This window comes from Pogoniulus pusillus, chromosome Z, assembly GCF_015220805.1.
Source record: "Pogoniulus pusillus isolate bPogPus1 chromosome Z, bPogPus1.pri, whole genome shotgun sequence".
NCBI lineage: Eukaryota > Metazoa > Chordata > Aves > Piciformes > Lybiidae > Pogoniulus > Pogoniulus pusillus.
In genome coordinates this window covers 64,821,893-64,841,733 of record NC_087309.1, presented here as the reverse complement: position 1 = coordinate 64,841,733, position 19,841 = coordinate 64,821,893, and the positions used below count along the sequence as shown (strand labels likewise).

The window sequence follows — 19,841 nt, the reverse complement described above, 5'->3', positions numbered from 1 at the left end:
AACATGGAAATAAGACCATAATTAGTTATGTGGCTTTGACAGGACATCAGGCTGGCTTGAATTTCTGTTACTCAGATGGCTGCCCACTCCCAGAGCTCTTCCATGAAGCACAGCTTTACAGACCTACCAACCTCATTAGGCGAGTACATTAACTTCTCCAGGGCCATTAAGAGCACATTTTATTGATGGAGGCTGAGTAGGCATATGTAAGCACCATGCCAATTACTCATATTTTTCTCAAAGGATGGAGTAAATACTTGCATCCAGATGAACTAAAGATTTAACCAGGTATTTTCCTTGCACTTCCACCACACAGCAATTTTTAATTTACTCTCAATAACTGCACAAGACCTTTCCTTCCTGTGCAGTCTTATATCCAACAGAAGACAACATCTTTGTCTTTTGAATTGCACAGCTGTTTTCATTTGCAACCAGACGGCAGCAAATAAACTTTGATTTCTGTTTTCCAAAGATGGAAAGCCTTACACAGATCCATTAAGTAGATAAAAATTTTCAGTGATAGCATAATAAAACAACCATCTCCCAAATGGAAGGACTCAGAAGGATAAGGACTGTTTCTTGCCTAAATGAAATTCTTTGAGAATATATGGAATACCCAATATATTTTACAGATTCTCTCCTCCTTGATCCTTTTTATTCATAGAAACATTGGCTTTGCTAACCCAGACCCACTCACTGCAGCTAACTATGATATTCCACATAATTTTATGTGAAATCTATAGCCAGTTACAAAGACTTCCCAGTAACTGCATTAGAAGAAGCTGTGGTCACTATTTGTCTCTGAAAATGCTGATGAATTTAATTTAAAGATCAAAAAAGGGGCAGTTTTTCATTTTTTTAATGACTTGTTGAAATGATTAATGAACTGTCTTGATGGGCTAGTGCAAAACGATGCACTGATACCACGTACAAAGGCTGCTATTAGGAGTTATAAAATGAGGTTATACATACATTCTTACCTCTTGCCATTCTGTAGGATACCAGGATGGTGGGCAGTCAAAGCGATTACAGGCTTGCACAAGGGATGGCTTAGGTTTAGAGCACAATTCATCTGTCAAAATCACTGTCTCATTAGTTTCTCTTGACAGTACATGACAACAGAATACATCCCGTGTCTGCAATCCACCTCCACAAGTAAGGCTGCAAGTGCTCCATTGCCCAATCTCCCATCTGTGAAAGGGTCAGGAAAAGAAATCTTAAGCACAGAATGAGGTCACCATATGTTTTCTCTTTCTACAATGAGAGATGGAGTGAAGAAGCAACAAATGAAAGGAAATATTTTCCGATTGCTGTCACGCTTCTTATAGCTGCAGGATAACACTAAGAAGTTAAGAAAAAATACTTATTGCTTCTCTGCATTTTTAGTTCTTGTGAGACATCAAATCTTTGGGATTCCTGCAATATCATAGGAAGAGTTTTGTCTCTAAGAGGTTTTGGGGTGCAAGACTTTCATTAACTTATTTCAAGACTAAATGGATTTAATTAGCTGGATTTTTAAATGTCTTTAATAACAAAAAAAAAAAAAAAAGGATATGATCAAAGTCAGTCAAAGAAATGTATCAGCCAACTGCCTGTGCTGTGCAGAATACAACTCTTAATTCTGTCAGCCATACACAGAAACCTGCTCAAAACATGAGGTCTTTTATTCTTGTGCTCTACTAGAAAACATTTCAGGGATACATAGGAATGCATACACAAAAAAGGTCCTATGTTCAGAATGAGAATATAAGAAAATACTCTCCCAGCAATGTTATGCAAAACACTACACTGACCTACACATACTCTCACATCCAAAATGAAAGTGTGATGGTCATATACTGCCACTTTTTCTAATCCTGAAGAACAGATTTCTTTCCTGCATAACATTGTTGAAAATGATTGATGGGGGCATAGATAAAGCATATAGAACAAGGAAAGCTCAGAAAACTTACCCTTGAAGAAAGCAAAGCCAAGCAAGAAACTAAAGAAACTGATTATGAGGATAAACATGATAAGGGTCTAAGCAGGATGGAGGCAGACAATGAAGGAAGGCTATAAAACATGTCAGCATCATCAACTAGAATTTGTGGAAGAAGCAAAGAAAAATACATCAACAGTCTGAGTCCAGCAGTCAACAGAAACTGCTTAGTATGTTCTAAATCTTAGTAAACACATTATGGAAATAATCACTCCAGGTTGTGCCAACTCACAGTCACTGCAAAATTTCAACTTAAAAAAAAAAAAAATCCCCTTATATTATAAAGTTGTTTGGAGCATTTGCTTAGATGGAACTTCCTATGTCCAATTTTGTTTCCATTCCTCTTGTCCTGTCATTGGGCACCACTGAAAAAAGACTGGCCCAATCCTCCTGACATTAAGTATTTTTAAGTATTGACAAGATCCTTGCTCAGTTTTCTCCAGGTTGAAAAACCCCAAGTCTCTTAGCCTTTCTTCATGACAGAGATGTTCTAGTCCCCTAATCACCTCTCAGGAAGACCCATAACAAGTTGAAACAGCTAGTAGGTAAGAAATACTTTTTCCTCACTAGATGAAAATTCTGATCAACCAGAAAGGCACATTGCTTCCCTTCTGTGCACCATTTACTGCTGACATTCTATGATTGTGTACCAGGACAGAGTATGTCCTGAACATCTCCATAAGCACTAACAACAGCGTAGTTTGCTTTTAGACAACAGCCTTGGTTCTGCCAGTCGAATGACAAAAATCTATTTAACTCTTTCTAGGAATTAACACATCTTGAGTTAGAAGTTGCTGTGGTTATTTTCGAGGCCAAAGTACGTTGAGAGCCATGAAAGCCTAATACATGGAATGAGAATGACATCTGGTAGGCAGTCAAGATAATCTGGAATATGTTTTCCCCTCAAATGGTCTTGGGGGAAAGGTCCTCCCAGATTTTTCTATAAAATTGTCAGTCAGAAGTCATGTGGGTATCAGCTACCCTTCATTTTTGGCACATTCTAATATAATATCACAGTATCACAGTATCACACAGTATTATTAGGATTGGAAGAGACCTCACAGATCATCAAGTCCAACCCTTTACCACAGAGCTCAAGGCTAGACCATGGCACCAAGTGCCACGTCCAACCTTGCCTTGAACAGCCCCAGGGACGGCGACTCCACCACCTCCCCGGGCAGCCCATTCCAGTGTCCAATGACTCTCTCAGTGAAGAACTTTCTCCTCACCTCCAGCCTAAATCTCCCCTACTTGATTAGGTGCTGAAAAGAAGCCATTTTTTTATTCAACAATCAATTTTGGTTCATGATTTGTTGCCAAAATGTCTTTCATTCAAGTGATAGTAAGAGCTTCACTGACTTATCGGTCTAAGCGCACAATGTTTCTGTTGACAGTTCATAGCTCAGTGGTTAGCAGGCCACATAGACTCTTCGAACATCTTGCCGTCTGTTGAAGAGGATGTCTGTTTCTTCTTCCACAAGAAATGCTGCATTTCAGTAGAGAAAAAGGATTTGTTTTTCTGGTATTTGAATTTTTTCTTGTAAGCTGCATCTGTTTCCTTACCCAAAACATTAGGTTGCTCAGAATTCTTTTCTGCCACTTTAAACAGAGGATTCCTTAGAGATGCTCAGGAAATAGGAGGTCTCTCTTACCCCTGTACTTTCATTGTCTCAAATTACTTTCCTGGACTTTCATAGATACAAATTAAATAATATAGAGCGGAGATGTATAAAGTGGAAAAAAGTTTCAAAAGTAACTAACACTATGAGTGATACATATGGTTGGCAGGATTTCAAAGTCCTAAAAGACACAGAGAAGATCATTGATAATCTTATAGAATAGAATCACATGGCTGCAGAATAGAATCATAGAATCATAGAATCAACCAGGCTGGAAGAGACCTCCAAGATCAACGAGTCCAACCTATCACCCAGCCCTATCCAGTCAACTAGACCATGGCACCGAGTGCCCCATCCAGTCTTTTCTTGAACACCCCCAGGGACGGTGCCTCCACCACCTCCCTGGGCAGCCCATTCCAATGAAAAAGTGCTTGCAATAATTTGAACTAATCCTGTTAAATTTACATTTTAGTTTTTGAAGTACTTCACAGAATTAACCAGGTTGGAAAAGCCCTCTAAGATCATTGAGTCAAATCTATCACCTAGCCCTTCTAGTTAACTAAACCATGGCACTGAGTGCCTCATCCAGCCTGCGCTGTTGGAGATAATAATCCCTTTCCTTAAAAAAAACAAACCCAAAAACTCTTCTGCATTTACACAGTTTTACCCTTGCTGCAGTGTGAGGCAAACTGAAATAACTCCTGCCTTATTTCCTATGTCCTTATCCTCTCCCTCTTTTTTCTTTTGGGTGTTTTTGGCCATACTGAACCAACCCTTTGCCATTTGAAAAAGAGTAACACCATCATGCCCTGCATGTACCTAACAATACCAGAATTCAAGTAGGAAATAATTCTGTACTTAAAAATGTGAATATTGTAGTGTTACGGTTTTACTATGAGAGCAAAGAAACCTCCATCACTCTCTTTTTTTCTCCCTTCTCCCTCCCACTTTCTCCCTCCTCTCTTATCAAGAGGTAAGAAGGGGAGGAAAAAAGGCAGAGAGAGTTTTCTCTGTAGATTTACACCGAATTTGGCAGGACAGCACTGAGTTAAGTACACAAAGAATGTTTCCCTTCATGTTAACATATTCACTTTCCTGGCTCTGATACTCCTTTTGGTGGTGCTATATAAAAACTCATATCGTCTCTCATGTTGGTCTTTCTTTGTTTGTTTGTTTTTGCACACCCTTTGATAACTCTGGGAGTTATCAATTCCTGGGAGACACAAATTACTGTGATGTATTAGGGTCTGGCCCACATGTATTGAGCTCTTTATAGTGCCATTCAGCATGAACAGGAAGAGAAGGTCTCTGGGCCTAAAAACAGACCAAGAGACATGACAGCAGCATCTGAGAGACAGTGTGTGCCAATGTCACTTGCTCCTATATAGAGAAAGAAGTACACAAGGAAAACAGCTCATGCTGCAGAAAATGAGGATGAACCAGGCCACCATGGGAATAAGTGGTGCCAGAAATGGCAGACATAATTAATCATTATCATTGTGTGAATTACATGATATACAAAAGCACTCTGGGCACCAGCTGAATAAACCTGTTGTTACCTGGCTGCTTTGATGGTGGTATATGGGAGCTAATGGTTTGGAGATGGAAGGCTGCGAAGCCAAGTTAGGAACCCTGTCTAGGGAAGTGAGCATTGACATGGTCACTGGGAAATCCATGCAAGCCCTCAGCCTCTGGAGATGGCTTCAGCAGGTGCGAAGGGTGTGTAACCCACCAAGGATGACACCAAAGATCATCTTGTGAGATGGACTACCATGGAGAAAGGCATTGAACACTGGAGGGAACTAACTGTGCTGGAGAAGCTCTATAATAAGACAGATGGCAATCACAGACTGTAGACCCACTATGTACACCAGCCATGTGGAAAAATGTCCTACAAGCCTCACCACCATCCTATGTCAGCTCATTGGCAATTACAGTCTGGGGCATGAGGATGGCCAAGGACAAGCAGTGAATGAAATGGTTAACATGCCCCAGACTGTAACTGCCAATGAGCAATTACAAGGGAAGTCTCTCAAGTCTCTCTTCTAATGTATGGGCCTGTGTCTCAGATGTGGAGGAACTGCCGTGGTAGGCCTGATAGGTCAGAAAAAGGCTTAGAATCAGAGAATCATAGAATCAACCAGGTTGGAAGAGACCTCCAAGATCATCCAGTCCAACCTAGCACCCAGCCCTAGCCAATCAACCAGATCATGGCACTAAGTGCCTCATCCAGTCTTTTCTTGAACACCTCCAGGGATGGTGACTCCACCACCTCCCTGGGCAGCCCATTCCTCTGGCAACAACTTCCTCCTAACATCCAGCCTAGACCTTCCCTGGCACAACTTGAGACTGTGTTCCCTTGTTGACTGGGAGAAGAGACCAACCCCCATCTGGATACAATGTCCCCTCAGGTAGTTGTAGACAGCAATGAGGTCCCTCCTGACCCTCCTCTTCTCCAGGCTAAACAACCCCAGCTCCTTCAGCCTCTCCTCATAGGGTTTGTGTTCCAGGTCTCTCTCCAGCTTTGTCACCTTTCTCTGGACACCTTCCAGCACCTCAACATCTCTCTGGAATTGAGGGGCCCAGAACTGGACACAGCACTCAAGGTGTGGCCTGATCAGTGCTGAGTACAGAGGAAGAATAACCTCCCTTGTCCTACTGGCCACACTGTTCCTGGAGCAGGCCAGGATGCCACTGGCTCTCCTGGCCACCTGGGCACACTGCTGGCTCATCTTCAGCCTACTACCTACCAGTACCCCCAGGTCCCTTTCTTCCTGGCTGCTCTCCAGCCACTCTGTTCCCAGCCTATAATGCTGCTTGGCGTTGTTGTGGCCAAAGTGCAGAACCCTGCACTTGGCCTTGTCAAATCTCATCCCATTGGCCTCTGTCCACCCATCCAGCCTGTCCAGGTCCCTCTGCAGGGCTCTCCTACCTTCCAACAGATCAACACCTGCTCCTAGCTTGGTGTCATCTGCAAACTTACTGATGCTGGACTAAATCCCCTTGACCAGATCATCAATGAAGATATTGAACAGGACTGGGCCCAGCACTGATCCTTGGGGAACACCACTAGTGACTGCCTGCCAACTGGATGTGATAAATATAAGTATAAAAATGCTAGACCCCCCAGCTTAACTATGCTCTTCTTAGTAATGGAAATTATCTTGACAAACTTCATAAAAGTCTTGCCTGTGAACCCTAAATTAAACTTTGTCATGCTATAATATAGTGTGTTTCAAGTTTTCCAAGTGCTTATATATTTAAATACATATGAATATATTCAAATATATGAACCTCGTGCCAGGGGAGGTATAGGCTGGATGCTAGGAGGGAGTTCTTCACAGAGAGAGTGATTTGCCATTGGGGTGGGCTGCCCAGGGAGGTGGTGAAGTTGCTGTCTCTGAAGGTGTTCAAGAGCAGACTGGATGAGGCACTTGGTGCCATGGTCTGGTTGATTGGATAAGGCTGGGTGCTAGGTTGGACTGGATGGTCTTGGGGGTCTCTTCCAACCTGGTTGATTCTATGATTTACATCTACGATTTACATTTGTAATCAAACTTAAGTTATTTAAAAGGAAAAGAAAATCACACTTCAACACATAACATGACCATGAGCTTCTAAACAGTTCTATCCATTTAATCTTTCTTGTGACAGAAAAAAAAAAAAAGTAAAGAAAAAAGCAAAAAACCAACAGTGTCAGTGTCATATTGTGACAAATCAGTTCAGGTGAAGAACTGCAGAATGAAGTGAATGGGACTTTCTTGATGACTCTTCAATGAAGTCCAGTGGTAACTGAGAACAAAACTTGAAATATCACAGTATCACACAGTATCATCAGGGTTGGAAGAGACCTCACAGATCATCAAGTCCAACCCTTAATATACGGGCTAGCCCGTGAGTATGTGAGCCCACTGGGAGGACTAGGCTGGTCATACTCTTCTCCCATGTGTGTCTCAACCTCATATTTGGTAAATTGTAACAATAATTTAATTATTTTGAACTTTGTTCCTGATGTCTACTTATGGTGTGATCCTACAGCAAAGATGACCTCCTACTCTCTGTTTCCCTACTGCCTAGCACGATCACCAAATGGTAGGGTTGGAAAGGACCTCCAGCAATGTTCTAGTCCAATCTCGTTGCTCAATCAGGTTCACCTAGATCAGGTTGCACAGGAAGTTGTCCAGGTAGGTTTTGAAAGTCTCCAGAGAAGGAGATTCTGCAACCTCTCTGGACAGCCTGTTCTAGTGCTCTATCACTTCCAAAGTAAAGATTTTTCCACTTATGTTTAACTAGAACTTCTTTTTTTCATTTGTGTCCATTGTCCCTTGCACCATTGAAGGGAATCTGGCCACATCCTCTTGACACTCACCCTTTTGCTATTCATAAGCATTGACAATATTCCCTCTCAGTCCTTCTTAGAATCATAGAATCATAGAATCAGCCAGGTTGGAAGAGACCTCCAAGATCACCCAGTCCAACCTAGCACCCAGCCCTATCCAGTCAACTAGACCATGGCACTAAGTGCCTCATCCAGGCTTTTCTTGAACACCTCCAGGGATGGTGACTCCATCACCTCCCTGGGCAGCCCATTCCAATGGCAAATCACTCTCTCTGGCAACAACTTCCTCCTAACATCCAGCCTATACCTCCTCTGACACAACTTGAGACTGTGTCCCCTTCTTCTGTTGCTGGTTGCCTGGCAGAAGAGACCAATCCCACCTGGCTACAACCTCCCTCCAGGTAGTTGTAGACAGCAATGAGGTCACCCCTGAGCCTCCTCTTCTCCTGGCTAAACAACCCCAGCTCCCTCAGCCTCTCCTCAGAGGGTTTGTGTTCCAGGCCCCTCACCAGCTTTGCCACCCCTCTCTGGACACATTCCAGCACCTCAACATCTCCAGATCATCAATAAAGATATTGAACAGGACTGGGCCCAGCACTGATCCTTGGGGAACACCACTAGTGACTGCCTGCCAACTGGATGTGGCACCATTCACCACCACTCTCTGAGCTCGGCCTTCCAGCCAGTTCTTGACCCATATCAGAGTGAATCTGTCCAAACCATGAGCTGCCAGCTTGGCTAGGAGCTTCTTGTGGCAGACAGTGTCAAAGGCCTTGCTGAAGTCCAGGTAGACTACATCCACAGCCTTCCCCACATTCACCAGGCAGGTAACCTGATCATAAAAGCAGATCAGGTTGGTAAGGTAGGACCTGCCCTTCCTAAACCTATACTGGCTGGGCCTGATCCCTTGGCCATCCTGTAGGTGCTTTGTGATGGCACTCAAGATGACCTGTTCCATGACCTTGCCTGGCACTGAGGTCAGGCTCACAGGTCTGTAGTTTTCTGGCTCCTCCTTTCGACCCTTTGTGTGGATGGGTATCACATTGGCCAGCTTCCAGTCTTCAGGGACCTCTCCTGTGAGCCAGGAGTGTTGATAAATGATGGAGAGTGGCTTGGCCAGCTTATCTGCCAGCTTCCTCAGCACCCTAGGATGGATCCCATCTGGTAGATCGTAGAATTCAAGTGGTTTCTCCAGCAGAGCCACAAGGCTTCAAAACAAAGCACTCTTGTACCCCCTTAATCTGTATGAAAAAAGTAAATGACGTAGGTGGAACTTGTTTTGAGTCGAAGCACTACAGAGACATCAGCTTTGGATCAGTCCCTATATGCACAGTATATATGGTAAAAGCCCAAGTGTTCTAAGCAATTAGGTGTTGTAAAGAGCAGTTTCTAGAAATATACTAGTTCATCCTGATAGAATCCTCTCTGGCACTGCCAAGAAAATTGGACATAGCATAGGTAAAGTAAAACACCATTTTACACAAAGACTTCCCAAATTAGTTCTAAAAAAAGATGTAATTATTGTAATTTTTATGTGGTCAGAACATATGACAGTGACACAAAGGAACTCTTCTTATTTCTAATATAAATGTTCATAAGTATGGACAGAGATTTGCCTGGAATCATCTTACTTGAAATCTGACATATGAGTGAATAGGGATGATTTTCAGTGCACAAGGACTGGGAGGCAGCTGTGTATATGGATATGCAACAGAATCAGCAAATCACATGCTATGTGAGTACTGCCTTCCTCTAGTCTTCTGTCAACCTATGTGTCCTTCACTGGACAGACTGAGAACTCTACTTGGAGCCCATGTATCTCCTCCCTTCCCTTTCTGTCACTGATCTGGAGCTGTGTCTGTAGCAATTCTTCCTGATTCATGGGTGTGAAAGGCTTTGCTTGGGATTTTTTTAGCAGATTTATCTGAGACTCAGTCCATATCCTCAGCACTGGCTCTTAATTATCATCTAAATTGAATCTTTGGATAATGGAAAGGGTTATGGTCAGTCCTGTTTGGGTAGAGGTTTCACTTTCCTGCAGTGAAACTATAGCACTGAGACAAGGATTTCCAGGTCAGTTCCTGGCTTTATAGTCAAACTAGTCTCAGAAGTAAAAATTTAATTGCAACTAATTTCTTGTTCAGCTGTTAAATCACTCACAGCAAAATCATTCTGCTTAAGTTGGATATTAGGAAGAATTGTTTACTGAAAGAGTGATGAGGCATTGGAACAGGCTGCCCAGGGAGGTGGTGGAGTCATCACCTCTGGAGGTGTTAAAAAAGTGAGTACCACTTTGCATTGTGGTCTAGTAGTCAGGGAGGTGCTGAGAAGAAGGTTAGACTTGACCATCTTAGAGGTCTTTTCCAATCTTAATGATTCTATGATTCTATGACTTGAAATGGAGCATGACAGCTAAGACTTCCACCTAGGCATTTAAACAAGAATCTGAGTCTCTAGGGAGTAATCTCCCTACTGCTGTGATTCAGTTTGTGCTAGACAGAACATTATAAATATATGTACATCATACACACAGAGATTTAATTAAACATTGAAAATGTTCAAGCTCAATTAAGAGATAAAAATGAAAAGGCAGGAAGTTTTAAATTAACAGCAGCAGCAACAGAAAAGTAATTCATGCTTAGTTGTTTCAGCCTGACAAAACCTGTGGTTCAGCATCACCAGTATTGCAAGGGAGTTGAACAGGCAGGGGAGGTTTTGGGGGATCACTGTGTGCAAGGGAGAGGTGTTTTTATTCAGAAAGCACCTTCCCTTCAAGTGAAGAAAATCCATTAAAGAGACATCTATGCAGCCAACGTATGCAAGCAGATCAAAGGTTCAATGTGAGTGCTCAGGAAGCTGACAGAAGTGGCCTGCATTCACTTTGCAGACTCATCTATATCAATTAATTTTGCAGCTTGTTATGGTTGAACATGGCAGGAAGCCAATATTTATATAACAGAGCCAAATAGAGGAGGAATTCAAACCTCAAATAACAAAGGGTAAAATGAGTTTGCAACCACTCTACAAACAGCAATTCTGATTGCTGGAGTAACCTTCTGCAATATGTAATGCTTCAAGCATTATATATTAGTTTCCTTACAGTAAAAACCATCTTGCTGTCCCTTGAGTTGAGGCAGAGAACATCAACCATTAGAGCAGGTCAAAAAGGTTTGTGGTTTTCTGCCAGTACTTTGAACAGTGAGATGTTGTCTAGTGAGCCTTTCAAGGGACTGCTGCAGAATGAATGAACCAAGGAGGCATGTGAAAAGAGAGCTTCAGGAAAATGAGCTGTTTTGACAGATAATAGGTTTTAGAAATTAGCAGACATGCTAGATGCTGAAAAGCACCCCACAAAAGACTCATTTTGTGTAACCGTGGCATTGAGATAAATGACAGAAATGGCTGTCTTTGATACAGCTACACAAATCAGATTAGGTTTGGCAGACAAATGAGTAATAGCTTCTGTCTCAAGTTAAGATGTCTACAAAAGCACATTTTACAATGAGTGAGATATGTATTTATGTGAGATAAAATTAAAATAGCTCTTTGGTAGCCCATTTCAGAAATGAATATAGGGAACAGTTGAGGAACAGAGTACGATGCATAAAGCTGGTTAAGATGAACCATAGGAAGGTTAATGAATAGGACAGAAAGTGAATGAATTACACATGTAATGGCAGATAGAAACTGAATGAGTAATGCTGGAAGGAACACGTATTTTGGGACCTACATGGAAGTAACATACTAATCCTTGCCCTGAATCTAGAGTGAAGCAATGCAAAACCACAGCAACCACCAATTTCTGAAATAAATTGTGCATGTCAGTCCATGAAATACTCTCATGTGGTTCTTCTGCAAAGAAGCAGAGGGAGAGTTTAACCTTCTGCTGTCAATGGCAGAGGTGCTCGATGTCAAAGGCTACGTAGTTCTTCACACACTGATGCTCTCCCTGTTGGACTGTCTCATCAGCTAACACTTTTTCTTAGGCCAAACTTTATGCTGTATAGAAAATGTTGAGAGCCAGCAGTGTGCTGGTTTGAGGCGAATTGGAATATTTTAGTAAGAGAAATTAAATCCTTAGCTGTCAGAAGAAAGAAAAGTAACGGTGACTTATATCGACCATTCTTCTGCTGAGAGAAGCAACTAGTCAAAATATAGATAAGACACTTGTCACACACTTCTCAGTTAGAACTCCTTCTCTGTTGGTCTGACTGGCTGCATCTGCCTTAACTCTTTAATACTATCTAACTTTTTTCCTCTAAACTCTTGTCATCTTTTTGACATCTCACCTCAGATATCATCAAATTTATCATGTGAGATATATGGGGATTGATCTAGTTATTTCTGAGGGGAGGGAAAGAGGAGGAGGGGTGGGGGGGAAGGAGAGCCTCCTGGCAGTCTGTCTGTTTTGGGAGGGATTTTGTGTTTCTGTATTACCATTAATTTTTATATAACTGTAAATATCTGTGCATATATATGCTTGTAAATTGCGATAAGCTGTAAATATAGCTTCCTTAACTTCCATCTAACTGAGTCTAGTCTGGTCAATTCGTGTGTGTGTGTTGGGGGAGTGAGTAACCATCACAAGGAGGAATCAACTAGCTTATAGACACAAGACAAAGAAAAAGCTTGGCAGATGAGAAATATTAGCAATGATCTGATTAAATGTTTCATTAGCAATGAAGCATTTAAAAAATGAGATAGTTGAAAATGCATGCAGACAACATTGAAAGAATACACAGGAAACCTGACCCACAACTTGTAAGATCAATATTGATTAACATGTGATTTTGTCCCAGAGATTGAGAAGACTCTCCTAAAATCTAAAGACACCTTCTCTGAAATGATCAGTACAGGAAAGAAATAAAGGAGATATCACTGGATTGAATGGACAAAGAAAGCAGTTTTAAGAATTAAATAGTGTTCAGACAACAGTGAGTGGGCTTAAGTAATTCTCTAGCAAGTCCAAGTTTTATGAGCAATATTGCCACAAAACCAGCACTTAAAAAGAGCTTCTTATTGACCTGTCTGGCAACATTACAGAGATAATATTTTCATAAGGATGAACTGTTCCTGAACTATTTCTCCCATGCAGAAGATACAAACAGACTGTCTCTCAAAATCAAGCATATAAGATTTATCTCTGTTTTTTAGGAGGAGGAGAGCAATTGAACTTAGGTATACATATCTATATGGTACTGTGACTGAATGGAGAAAACTTCCTATGTCTGCTTATGTTTGAGTTCTCTGAAATGTCCTTCTTACAATACACAGTTAGTAATGAAGCGCAAGAGCTTTGTTCCAAGGACACATCCAGATCCTGTATTTTCTTTCTACTTTCCCCCTTAAGGGAAACTGACTGATAAACTACTTAGTAAGTCAGTCAGCCTTCTGCAACAAAAGATGTTTTCTTCACACTGACATGCAGAGATCAAAATATGCAGAGATCTAAAGCCATGTTAGAGCCAGAATCACCATAGTAAATTGTTCAAATGCATGGAAGTATCCACCAAGTCCTGATCCTGACTCAAAAAACAAATGGAAGAGAAAGTTATATCCAGAGTGGTTGTGTCAGAAATGTTACTGTATCTATAGGTGAACGCACTAAAAGATTTCGTATCGCCATCCTAATAGTGGTATCAGTTTATGCTGGTGTGTAGAAGCCACAGACCACAGTATATAATTCTCCTTTAGGTTTTGCTGAGTGATAAATTGGCTTCTTAGATTGCAAAAAACATGACAATGTAACTATTATAATTTTAAAATAACCACTGCAAACAAATTCTGAACCTCCATCCAGTGTAGTTATAACAATACAAGTCCGCTGGGTGGTAATCAAATGCATTGCTGTTTTGCTCTGCACGAGTGGTTCAGATCTTTCCCAAAGCTGTGAATTTACTAACAACTGGTTACAGTATAGAATATGTAAGCTAGTTACATTTCTAATGGGTAACAGCACAGCACAAACTCTATTCCAACAGTGAGACCTCCACTGCTTATCAGAGAGACCAGAAGAATGGCAAGCATATAACTGAAGATGTAAATTTTAATAGACACAACTAGAAGGGCTTGCTATGACTCTACAGATGTGACAGATCTAATTGACACACAGAGCACTCTGTTTAATCAGTCTGGCTCCTTCCACATGTAACTAATGTACTTCACACTGAATGAAAATGAAGGTGCCTCCTTTATTTAATGTGTGGATCTTTCTGTTGTGTAAGTATATTATAGAACTCTACAGCACATTTCCAGCAGATAGGACTATACTTTTATTCTCCTTGGTGAGATTGTTTCAGCATTAGAGTGTACTGAGTTGGTGAAACTTGTAATTTCCATAGAGTAAAAACTTAATCTAGAATTCTGAACAAGATATTATTTAAAGTAAGAAGGAAATATGGCATATGTTATTAAAAAGATTGTTTACCATTGCTTGAACACTTCATGAACATAGTAGTGTGAATGGAATATAAGCTGAAATGAAGGAAGATGTCTGTGAATGAAACCCTAAGGCAGTGCAATGGTTCATTACATGAAGGAATCACCACATTATGTAAAAAAAAAAAAAAAAAAAAAAAAAAAAAAAAAAAAGGAAAACAAATAGAAAAGTGGCTGGGGAAGAGGTCTGAAATTTTCACTTCTAAGAGTTGAAGGCAGATTGTGATGGAGATTCCAAAGCTGCTCCATTTACACTGGAGGCTTGTAAGCTGCTTTGCTTCACATTAAAATGTGACACACTTGGCTGAGGAGGAGCACTCTCAGTTCCTGTGATGCTGCTACCTAACAGTTACAGCAATATTTCCGTCTACAATGTTCTTTTCAATCACTAATATAATATTTCTGCCATCAATATGGGCAACTGGAAATCAGGGTTGCAATATCTTCATAAGGAATTCTTGCTATACTTTGGCGAGAAGTATCAGACTCTTATTTTCACAGACATAAATCCAGATCATCCAGTCAAACCACTGTTTCTGCCCTCTTTCTGTCCACTGTTTCTTGGATGCTAGCCAGCTTTGATGCCATTGATTTTTAATATGAGCTTTGTCCATGTTGCCAGAAATTTTCTTGATAATATACTTCTGTGTAGCCTGCTGTCATATAAAGCACACACATACTTACCAATATACACTCTAAAAACCTCTACCACCTGAACAGCACTGAGTGTTTTCATGTGTCCAAGCTTACCACATACTTCAAATATGTTTCGCTACCAGAAGAAAATAAACGTACTTGTAAACATCTACCTGGGAATAAAGACAATATATATGCAGAACATCCAGAAAACTTCATTGTCATAGGTTATTAAAGTAAACTGTGGGAACCTCGTGACAGCTACATTCTGTCATAAGGGGTATAGTTGTTAATCTCTACAAAGACCTGTTAGGGTGAGGATTGTGGAGGCTGCTTGGGGAAAGAGAAGAAAAGGTTCTGCAAAACCTTTTGTGCGAGAGGAGGTTGCAGAAGCGTACTTAAACTTGACACAACTCTCAGTAAAGTTAAGCCAATCCATAAACTGTGTGTCTGAAGGATCTGTATAGGCAAGCAGTCTGAAGTACGCCTTTTGGTTTTACCATTGCTTTGTGCTTCCTAGTGTGAAGAGGCTATAAGCCTGTGCACTCTGAAAAAAGACCTTGTGCAAGGCATTGCTTGCTGCCAGACCGAAAGATCACTGAGTCTTGGGTCACATCTTATATATGATTTTTTTTCCACATTGCTAGTGTTAATTAAAAGGCTGTGTGCAACATACTGAACTACAATCATCCATGCTTGTATATTTGTTCTGATTCTGTCGTGGATTTCTCAAAATCTGGAAAAATATGTATTCCTGGGGATAAGATACAAGAAGCCTACCTGGGGGGGCAGGGGTCCAGGCTACAGGTTTTCAGCAACTGTGGAGGACGGTGGCTGGATACACACAGAGTCTCATCTGCAGCCTCCCTGGTTTGTTTGTTCAGGCAGGTCACCACAGTCTCCTGGACACCTGCACACAACAATGCATGGTCACATTCAGCTTTGTGCACGTGGAGAGGTATGAGAGTCAAGGACAGAGATGACCTTAGTGGATTCAGCAGGGCTGTTCTAGGGCTACTGCATGCATTAAGAGGCACAGTCTCACAAATTAGTGATGCCAGCTCCAGGGGCTGCTGCCCTGGCTGAAAAGGGAAGAGACTGCCTCCTGAACAGCAGAGAGGTGTTTGCTGCCCACATCTAAGCTGTCTGACAGTCTTTTAGGAGTATGATGTGAATGAGGAATGTTTATTGGCACAACACACACGACTGAGTAGTGAAATTGCAGTTACTTATCCTCCCTGTTGCTGGGGAAAGCCTTCTTCTGTAATCCTTGCAGTTCTTCAGACAGACTTATACATTGCTTACTGTACTTTTTGTATTCTGTTCCCCAGCCAGCTGGGAGGTGGCCTGATCAAAATACCACGTGGAGTACTGAGTTTTCACCCGCACTTGCTTTCAGTCTCACTAGGTGCCTTAACTACAGAGAAAAGTCCCTATGTTCGTTCACCACTTACCTTTCCAAGACAGAAAATTGTGACTCCTTTCACTATGAGTGCAACGAGGCTGGCATTTATTCATGAGCCAAGCAAGCAAAGGGGTGAAGATGGCCTTGCCTTTGCATTCTATATTTTAACAGCACTATGATTGGTATATATGCAAATGTAAGGTAAAACAGAGTCAGACAATTTGACTGCTCTCAGTTGTATTCTGCATCCATAGATCTGTGCCTAGACTGAAGATGCAAGCCTGTGGGCTATATCTGAGAAGCATACATGCATAGCTATTTGGATTAAGAAGGGAGATGGAAGATCTGGTGATTGTTTTAAATTAGGAAATCATTAGCAATAAAATTTTCCTTATCTACTCTTTAGTATATCAATTACTCTGTCTCACTTTTCCTATGAGCGGGTCAGAAATTACAAAATTTTTGGATCATAAGATTAAAAAAATAGAAAATCAAGGATTGTAATAATACCTGTCATAGGAAAAAAATACTTAGTGAGAAGAGATCTATTTCTCTCTCAGGGGGTCTAAAGATAATAATTGGCCTGTACTTTCTGGAAATCTAATCCACAAGGGTTAAAACGGAGTGGAAGTATGCTATTTACATTCATTTCTGCTTCCTGAACTAGGAAAAGGCTAGCTGAACTCAAAAAGTGCATCATCTTCTCAGAATCAACATTTCCCCTCCCCCTCCCCCCAAAAAAAACCCTCACAATTTTTGGAAGAAAATTATGTAACAATAACAAGAATTAGTGTTGAAAGAGCTTGAAGAGCACCAATAACAGTGTAAGAGAACAGCACATGCTATCAGGCACGTAATGATATCCTATTCCTCAACAGAACCAAATTGCTGCAACTCATCATAGTTCCTGTATTGAAACTATTCATGGACTCATTCCCCTCATTCTTAGTACAGACTAAGAGGCCCAGAGCAAAGCAGCATCTTGAGCAATTTATTGTCCCCTATAGGTGCAAGCCTGTTTGGGGCATGCCTATGACTCAAAAATAGGCAGTGTCTCCACAGTACTCAAGATGTTAAAGTGAAGAAATAAATTTGACATCGTCAGACATTGAAATTATTGAAGTCCCTGAAGTTAGCCAAATAGTTGTGGGTTTCCTTCTTTACTGTGGGTTTCCTTCTTTATGAGGTGGCCCAACATTTTGAAGACATTTTACTATTCAATTAATTTCCCATATGACTTTAAAAATGGTAACAATTACAGCCCGTTGGAAGAATAAAACAAATGAGAGCAATTTATTTGTAGGGAAAGAAACAAATTATTTCTCTCTCTATAAGTAATATGGCTTCTAACATCATATTCAGTATTTTTCCAGTTCAGTAATTTTACTGTTGAGCATGTTATCACATTATACAGCAAACAGAATTGTATGGATTCTCCAGGACAAACTGCTGCTGGTTCAACACAGAGGTGGCTCTCTACCTGATAGGAAATGACACTCTGTTCAAGTTACTGGTCTCTAGTTTGCATTGATCACTTGTGCAGGTATGTCAGCAAGACCTGATGAAACCAGGGAGGACAGCTAACCCTTAGGTATGTGTGCTAGTTTGAAGCTAGATAGAATGTTTTGGTGAGAAGAACTAGATTACAGGCTGCAGAAGAAAAGCAATGGTGATGTCTACCTGGCTCATAGGCTTGCTGAGATGTATAGGAACAAGAAATAAAAACATAGATAACCACTCTCACTTCTCCTCTGCTGCTGGTGGGTCCGAGCTGAATATCACTCTCTAACCTCATCCTCCATTTTCTTTTTCTAATCCACTTTGCTTCCTAACCCCCTGGCCAAACCTCCATTCTTCCATGGGACTGGGGTAAGTTTGAGAGGGGTAGGGGGAAGGTGAAGGGATGGTTGAGAGCCCCTCCTGTGGTTTCTGGGGGGGGAGTTGTGTTTCTGTATTACCTTTTACCTTGTATAGTTCTGTATATATCTGTATATACTGTAAATATCTGCTTGTATATTGTGCTAGCTGTAAATATAAGCTTCATTCGTATTTCCAGAGCTTCTGAGTCTAGTCTGGGTGATTTCTAAAGTGTGGGGGGTGAGGAACACCCAAACCATCACAGTATGTAAACTGGGAAAGGACTCTTTGTGGTAAGAAAGCACCAAGTATTGCCACACGTTGGTGACATCATTGTGCTAGTTAGAGATACAGCTCACTCACCACATGCATGTGCTTGATGCTTTCATTTTCAGCTCAAGCTTTTGTAAACAGCTTCAATTTGTCCTGTCTGAAATGTGTGTGACCATTGATTATCTGCCAGAAATTCCATAGTACAGAGATAATATCTGAAAGTACATCATCTTTAGGAGGCTTTTTTTGCCAAGTAACTGAATTCTAAATATTATGTACTGGACAATATTACCAGAACAAAAAAATCTGTCTGCTTTCACCTTACTTTCTCAAAAAAAGAAAAAAAAACCCAAGAAAAAAAAAATGGGGTCTCAGTAGGAAATCATAGTGTGAAAGAGTGTAAGGGTGGGACATGAATCTAGGCAGTTTAAGTTCATTTCCAAAATACAATAAAATGAGATTTTCATTGTTTATATCTACCAGAATATAGCAATTGTTACTTGATATTTGATGACAGCTCTGGGAAACCGAGCCACGAACAGCAGGCTGACTGCTGCTTCTGAGATGTGAAACATCACTTCTGCATCTATCCAATTTCTTCTCTTGAGACTCCAAACCCAACAAATTTAGTACGGTTGGTCTGGCACCTAGGGCTACAAAAATATCTGACTTTGCATAGGTTCATCTGGAAAATTTGGAGTTGGTGAAATATAGAAAGAAATTTTGGCCAATAATTTTTGCTGATGATTGAAAGAGCCTACATTTATAAGGGAAAATGTCTCTGTCATGTAAAGATCTGCAAGTTATATTGAAAAATACACATACAGTCACTACAGTCAAAGAAGTGGCTTTTTTTTCAGAAGGATATTTCTAGAAGTTGTTCAAGTTTTACTATTCATTGTATAAGTCTGATAAATTGTTATTGCTTGCTAATAGTCTCAGTGTATGATGAGTACTCTCATAAAGTCAGTGTCCATCATCACTTAGCCTAGTGTCAAGTTTTTCATGCAGGAAAGAAAGCAATGGTGGCAACAGTCTGATAATTCTCAGTGAACTGCTCTGAACACTGACTACCATCAGCAAGCTAACAGCAAGCATAGAAAACCTGATTCTCTGCTGTGTTTTCTAAGTTTGATTACTAGTGAATCTGTGCTGATCACATTATCAACTGATCATTAAACGCTGAGAGGTTTTCAGCTTCACAGTACCTATTCTGTACTCATCTACAGTAATCCTTTTTCCATACCCTGAAACATACAATGTTAAAAGGCAGTAGCTGAAGAAATATAGATTTAA

General features: G+C 40.8%; 1 protein-coding gene across 1 annotated transcript in view; it reads right to left on the bottom strand.

Annotated features, from left to right (window-relative positions):
* Positions 1–19,841, bottom strand: part of ADAMTSL1 (ADAMTS like 1) — a 207,889-nt gene that overhangs the window by 50,090 nt on the left and 137,958 nt on the right. The window contains exons 15-16 of the mRNA XM_064140676.1: positions 15,791–15,920; positions 981–1,191 (exon numbers count right to left, since the gene is read on the bottom strand). Of these exons, the coding sequence (XP_063996746.1) occupies positions 981–1,191; positions 15,791–15,920 (341 nt within the window). The remainder of the gene's footprint in view (positions 1–980; positions 1,192–15,790; positions 15,921–19,841) is intronic.